Source organism: Carlito syrichta, unplaced genomic scaffold (assembly GCF_000164805.1).
Source record: "Carlito syrichta isolate Samal-C Ts95f unplaced genomic scaffold, Tarsius_syrichta-2.0.1 Scaffold303340, whole genome shotgun sequence".
NCBI classification, from domain to species: domain Eukaryota; kingdom Metazoa; phylum Chordata; class Mammalia; order Primates; family Tarsiidae; genus Carlito; species Carlito syrichta.
Window position 1 is genome coordinate 16,016 of NW_007247436.1, and position 6,976 is coordinate 22,991.

General features: G+C 36.8%; 1 protein-coding gene across 2 annotated transcripts; it reads left to right on the plus strand.

The window, feature by feature from the left end:
- The first annotated feature begins 33 nt into the window (after positions 1-33).
- PHOSPHO2 (phosphatase, orphan 2) lies at positions 34-6,699 on the plus strand. Of its 2 annotated transcripts, XM_021712544.1 has the most exons (4): positions 34-196; positions 628-657; positions 2,040-2,214; positions 5,940-6,698. In XM_021712544.1, exon 4 carries the CDS (start codon positions 5,966-5,968, stop codon positions 6,689-6,691), a length of 726 nt encoding a protein of 241 aa, XP_021568219.1. In that variant the 5' UTR covers positions 34-196; positions 628-657; positions 2,040-2,214; positions 5,940-5,965; the 3' UTR covers positions 6,692-6,698. The 2 variants fall into 2 exon arrangements, with proteins under 2 accessions (XP_021568219.1, XP_008056628.1); XM_008058437.1 differs by lacking the exon at positions 2,040-2,214 and having other exon boundaries at positions 5,940-6,699.
- Positions 6,700-6,976: the final 277 nt, after the last annotated feature.

A 6,976-nucleotide genomic window follows, 5' to 3' on the forward strand; every position in this document is an offset into this window, starting at 1 on the left:
TGAGGATCCCTCGGGCCCCCGCCTTGCCCGCTTTCCCCAGTCCCACCCGGTGCGCGTCTCATGGGGGACGACCCCCAAGTAGGTCCCGACTCCTGCCTTCGGGGTGGACCCGGCCGCTGCGTGAGGCGCGCGGCCTGGGCATGGTGTGTGCGGCCCGCAGATCTCACCGGTGGAATGTGAAGAGCAGAGCCCTCCGGTAACTATGGAAACCCAGGGACTAGCTGACATCAGAACTGTTTTTAAATCCTTTTGGTTTTTGAGGCACTGTCAAGGCTAGGGGGGGCTATTTTTAAAAATAGGAATGTTAAAATGTGGATGATGCCCCTAGAACATTCATGTTAGGACCTTTAAGATACTTTAAATTGCTTGGTAAACACATAACAGTAAATTGACTGTGCTTTGCGGACCTGTCAGATCTCCGTGGATCCAAAAGTCTGTTAAGAGTGGATGTGCACTTGATTTCAAAATAACCTTTTTAACACTTGATGGCCAGATGATTTCATTACTAACAGGCTCCGACATGTACACATTAGGCACCAAATTGGAGTCTCTCCAAATTAAAGGGTATAAGATTTTTTAATAATAAAAGTTCTAATTCATATTAACAGTTGTGCTATTTTTCTTCAGGTTTTGTATCAGATGTTCCACATAATGCTGGTAAGTATGAAAGGATTAATAAAATATCTATAGATAGAAATTAGTTTGTGCACATACAACACTAGTGGCTTTTTGGAAGCATAGCTTAAGAAGTATCAAGAACTGGGAAGAATCGGAGATTTTTACCATATTCTCCTCAGTTCCCTGAATCTCCTCTTCCCACAGGATGATGCAGAGTGGGTCAGAAATCCCCTGGATGTGGAGGTTTTGTGTTTCAGGACAGGAGCCCTGAGGTTAGGGATCCCAAATCTGTATTATTATGAGCAGCAAGCATGCCTTTCAAGGCTGTTCACTATGCAACTGTCCTTGAGACCAAGCAAAGGGCCGTTAGTACCTTTCTTGTAAGACCCCCAGAGATGCATCAAGAATTGTCTTGTGACAAAAAGACAATTAGTTAAAATCTAAATTGGTTATAAAACATATTAAGTCTCATAATTTGATGTACGTAAGTTGCCAATTTGACATGGTGATCTGATATTTGACATGAAACTCCAGTTTCCAACTCTAACCTGTGGATTGTCACAACCAAGTCAGTCTAGAGTTGTTTGTCCTTCTATATCCCACTCCTCTTTTTCTTTGTTGTGACTTTAAAAAGGTAGCATATGCATTCTAATCTGTAACAGAGTTTAAATTATTCTGAGAAGAAAAATTTTATTACAAAATCCATATTTTTAAAGTGTTAACTATAATAACCATCCATGATCCTACCAGTGTACACATAAGCATTTTTGTTAAATAAAAATGAGATTATACCATGCACACTATTTTATGACTTGCTTACCTAATTTGAACTGAATGTTTTAACCTTTACTGGCTGAATAAATATTCCATTATATGGCTATCACATACATACCTTATTTAACCAATCCACAATTATTGGATATCTGTGTGTATCTAGTTTTCATGATTGTGTAAAGTTCATAGGTTGTTGTTACACTATAGAAACATGCAGACATACCAGATAGATAATGCTTGTGCTTTTGAAGAGAGTGGTTAATAACAGTTTTTGGAATTCTAACAATTTGATTCACATTCTTAAAACTAAATCTTGGCTCACATCCTTAAATTTTTGGAAACGTTTTTATTTCAAGTACAGCACTAAATCTCTGAACATTTATTGACAACACAATGTGGTAATCCTCTATTATTCAACAAGCAGAAAGAAAAACTGGAATCTAGAAATCTCAGTTTAACACTTGTGATTTTATCCACTGGATAAAAACTTATTTTCACATAGCCTTTTCTATTTTGTATTTAAGGTTTTTTGTTTAATTACAATTTTGTTTCTCCCATTTCCAATAGATGCTTTTCTGATAAGAAAAAAACAGTATAATTAGAAAACATACATTTTAAAGCTATTAAAGTAATTTTATTAATTTTAGGAGTTAAGAAGTTCCCATTCTATTGCTTTGAACCAGAAGACTTTGTTCCCTGTATATAGAATAGGAGTAATGTTTAAAAACATCTGGCTGGTGTTTAAAACTGAAGATTGTCATGACTGTTTATTCTAAGCCCTATGCTGAAGTAAGGTTAATTGTCTTGGAAATACTAACTTGGGTAAGTATTTTTATAAAGGTTTATGTTGAGTGGTGAGATAAGAAGATCTGAAAATATGAAAGTACTCTGTTAGATCAGCAGTGGAACTACCTTCAGTCTTGTGCTAATTTGAGGCTAATAGCTCAGGAATTTCTGTAATTTGTGGCTAATTAAGTCTAGGCTTGAGGCAGTTTTCAAACAGTGAGTTAGATTGGAAAAAAATTTTTTTTTAATTATAAATTCAGAATGCATCATCAGGTGTGGTGGCTCATGTCTGGAATCCTAGCACTTTGCAGGCGGAGGCAAGAGGATTGCCTGAGCCCGGGAGTTCAAGACCAGCCTGGACAACTTGGCAAGACCTCATCTCTACAATAAACCAAAAAATTAGCCAGGCATGGTGGTGCACGCCTGTAGGTTCAGATCTTGGAAGGCTGAGGTGGAAGCCTGAGCCCAACAGGTTGAGGCTGGGGTGGCCGTGAATGTGCCACTGCACTCCGGCCTGGGTGAGGGAGTGAGACTCCAACTCAAAAAATAAATAAATAAACAAATTCAGAATGCTCAGAAAGCATGTTTAGTTTCAAGTGTGCCTAGGTATATAATACAATACTAATGTGATTGTCAATTTTTGCCTTATTGTTATTTATTACATTGTTTCTGTAAGAAAGTGAATTCTGCATTTAAATCTCAGGCTAGTCAGATGTACTTGAATTAGGCATTTAGAGACACAAGGATCCAGAGCATCACAATATTATGTACCATCTAAATTCATACAACAGGAGACATACCTCATAAATTATTCTTTAGATATTCTAAATTGACAGATACAGAATACTTTTATGTGAGTCAAGAACTGTATTCTGTCTTCACTATAAGGTATCATCAAAACTAGAGAATACATGTGGTAAAATTCCATGTTTTTCATTTTTAATTGATTTCTTTCTTTCTTTCTTTCCTTCCTTCTTTCCTCCCTCCCTCCCTCCCTTCCTTCCTTCTTTTCGTCGGAGTCTCACAGTGTACCATGCTGGAGTGCAGTGGCACACTCACGGCCACTGCAGCCTTAACCTGCTGTGCTCAGGCAATCCTTCTGCTTCAGCCTTCCAAGTAGCTGGAACCACAGGTGCATGTCACCAAGCCCGCTAATTTTTTTATTTATTGGCGAGACGAGGTCTTACCAAGTTGTCCAGGCTGGTCTCGAACCCCTGAGCTCAGGCAGTCCTCTCACCTCAGCCTCCCAAAGTGCTGGGATTACAGATGTGAGCCACCACGCCCAGATGATCTTTTTCTTATTGATGGGCCCTACCTTTCTTTTTAGGATTTCTTGCTAAAACCTCAGAATGATTATAAAGTAGGTCACAGACGTAGTATTATGATTAGTGTGTACTTAAGAGACTGATGAATATTTTCATGTAACTAAGCATCTTTTTTGCCAAAATGACTTACTTAGTATTTTATTTTTAAAGTAATGAGGCCGGGTGCAGTGGTTCAGCCTGTAATTCCAGCACTTTGGGAGGCTAAGACAAGAGGATTGCCTGAGCCCAGGGTTCGAGACCAGCCTGGGCAATTTGGTGAGACCTTGTCTCTATAATGAATCACAAAAACTAGCCGGGCATGGTGGCATCCATCTGTAGTTCCAGCTACTTGGAAGGCTGAAGCAGAAGGATCATCTAAGCCCAGAAGGTCGAAGCAGCAGTGGCCATGAGTGTGCCACTGCACTCCAGCCTGGGCGACAAGAGTGAAACTCTAACTCGAAAAAAAAATTGAAAAATTAATAAATAAAGTAATGAGTAGTCTTTCAGTATTCTGTTTCTTAGCACTGGAGTTTGGTACTTAGAAACATGAACTTTGGAATTAAAGACTGGTTTGACTCCAAAATTCCAGCTCTGCCACTTAATAGTGTTTAACCACTTTAAACTCCAGTTTATATATATATATACTGGATATATATATATATATATATACATATATATATGTGTATATATATATATATATCTTTAAGATAGGATAATAATAATTCTTACTTAATAAAGTTGTGATAATTATCTGATGAAAACTTTTTAGGCCTAATACCTGTCATATAGTGATCTCAAAAATATTATTATTATTATTATTATTATTATTATTGTTATTACAAAATTTTATATAGAGACAGAGTCTTGCTCTGCTGACCCTACTGGTGCTGAACTCTGGAGTTCAAGGCACTTTCCACTTTGGCCTCTCAGAGTAGTGGGATAATGGGCATGAGCCACCATGCTTGACTAAAAATGTTATTTTAAGTTTTATTTATTTATTTTTTAGTCAGCGTCTCACTCTGTCACCCAGGCTCCCACAGCCTCAATCTTCTGGGCTCAGGCAGTCCTTCCACCTCAGCCTTCCAAATAGCTGAAACTACAGGCACATGCCACCACACTCACCTAACTTTTTTATTTATTGTAGCGACAAGGTCTTGCCAAGTTGCCCAGGCTAGTCTTGAACCCCTGGGCTCAGGTAATCCTCTCATCTCAGCCTCACAAAGTGCTGTAATTACAGACATGAACCATCACACCTTGTCATTATTTTTATTTATCTTTTGTTTTCACACATTAATTATAGCCTTTCCTGGATACTCTATATAATTATTTTGTGCATGATAATTTTCATTCATACCATCAGTTAACAATCTTATTGTTTCCTAGCCAGGCGCAGTGGCTCACCCCTGTAATCCCAGCACTTTGGGAGGCGAAAGTGAGAGAATTATCTGAGCCCATGGGTTTGAGACCAGCATGGGCAACTTGGCGAGAATTTGTGTCTACAATAAATCAAAAAAGTTAGCTGAGCATGGTGGCACGTGCCTGTAGTTCCAGCTACTTGGAAGGCCCAGCAGACTGAGACTACAGTGGCTGTGAGCATGCCACTGCACTCCAACCTGGGTAAAAGAGTGAGACTCCGACTCAAAAAAAAAAAGCTTATTTTTTCCTTTTGAGATTTATAATTAATGACCTTCATTCTCTTCTAATGAAAACAGAGACATAAGTAATCATTACACCATAAACGGTGTAATTACTCAGGTGTATTCAGATTATTTGGCACCCTAGAGCAGTTAAACAATGTAGAGAAGTCATAAATATATATGTGAAAACTGTTAACAAAAGTTATTTCTAGTTTGTAAAAATTAAATTGGCCTCCAATTCTCAGGTAATTTGTTCACAATTTCAAGTAGAGCATTGGCAATCATTTAGTTATAACAACATTTAGAGATTGATTTCAATCCAAACACACCTTTTAAAAAAATTATTTTATATATTGCAAGTTTTCATGGTATGTTAAGTTTGTTCAGAATTTTGGTTAAACACACAGAATCTATATTATACATAACCTGTCCTTTAATATGAGTATTATTGCAAAATTTTAAATCTAATTAAGTATGACTGTGATTGATACTAATATTTAAATGATAGTAAAAATAATTGCATTTCTCTATCTTAAAACTTTTATAAGAATCATCCCCACAGGAACACAATAATGCTATAAGTATCCTTTTTATGTATTTTGTTTTCCATTCACTTAAAATACTCAAATATGAACCTTGCTCTTTCTGAAAAAGTGTTTATGTGGTGGTCTTAAAATGCTTAATTGTTTATATTCCTTGTCTTAGCAAACTAATTTTTAATTATGTTTATTAAATAAATATAATAGCTAGATATATAAACAGAATATGTTTATATATTTAAAATGTGAAATAAAAAATAAAAATAATATTTCCTTTTCAGGATAATCGAGATCTACTTCTGGAACCATGAAAATTTTGCTGGTTTTTGACTTTGACAATACAATCATAGATGAAAACAGTGACACCTGGATTGTTCAATGTGCTCCAGACAAAAAGCTTCCTATTGAACTACAGGATTCTTATCAAAAAGGATTTTGGACAGAATTCATGGGCAGAGTCTTTAAGTATTTGGGAGATGAAGGTGTAAGAGAAGATGAAATGAAAAGAGCAGTGACATCAATGCCTTTCACTCCAGGGATGGTGGAACTTTTCACCTTCGTAAGAAAGAATAAGGATAAATTTGACTGCATCATTATTTCAGATTCAAATTCAGTCTTCATAGATTGGGTTTTAGAAGCTGCAAATTTTTATGATATATTTGATAAAGTGTTTACAAATCCAGCAGCTTTTAATAGTAATGGTCATCTCACTGTGGAAAATTATCATGCTCATTCTTGCAATAGATGCCCAAAGAATCTTTGCAAAAATGTAGTTTTGGTAGAATTTTTGAATAAACAGTCGCAACAGGAAGTGAATTATACACAAATTGTTTATATAGGTGATGGTGGAAATGATGTCTGTCCAGTAACCCTTTTAAAGAAGAATGATGTTGCTATGCCACGGAAAGGATATACCTTACAGAAAACTCTTACCAGAATGTCTCAAAAGCTTGAGCCTATGGAATCTTCTGTCGTAGTTTGGTCCTCAGGTGTTGAAATAATTTCTCATTTAAAATTTCTAATAAAGGAATAATATGCCAACAGTGGAAAAGTCTATCAGTTAGGATTAGGTTCAACAACATAAAACTAAAACCCCCAAATACCAAAGATTCCCCCCTCCCTTAAAATAATTCCAGAGGTAAGTATTTCAAGGTTGCTGTGTTGCTCTACCAACCTCAATACTTGACTTCTAACCCATGACCCAAGGTTGCTGGTCAGACTCCAGCCCTCATACCAATATTCTGGCCAGCATGAAGGAGGGAAGTAAGAAGGTTACATCCACCTATCTAAGGAGATTTCTCAGAAGTTGTACCCAATA

Bases quoted from the DNA above. Each gene is read 5' to 3' on its own strand.
- PHOSPHO2 (XM_008058437.1), top strand. From the start codon at position 5,966: ATGAAAATTTTGCTGGTTTTTGACTTTGACAATACAATCATAGATGAA.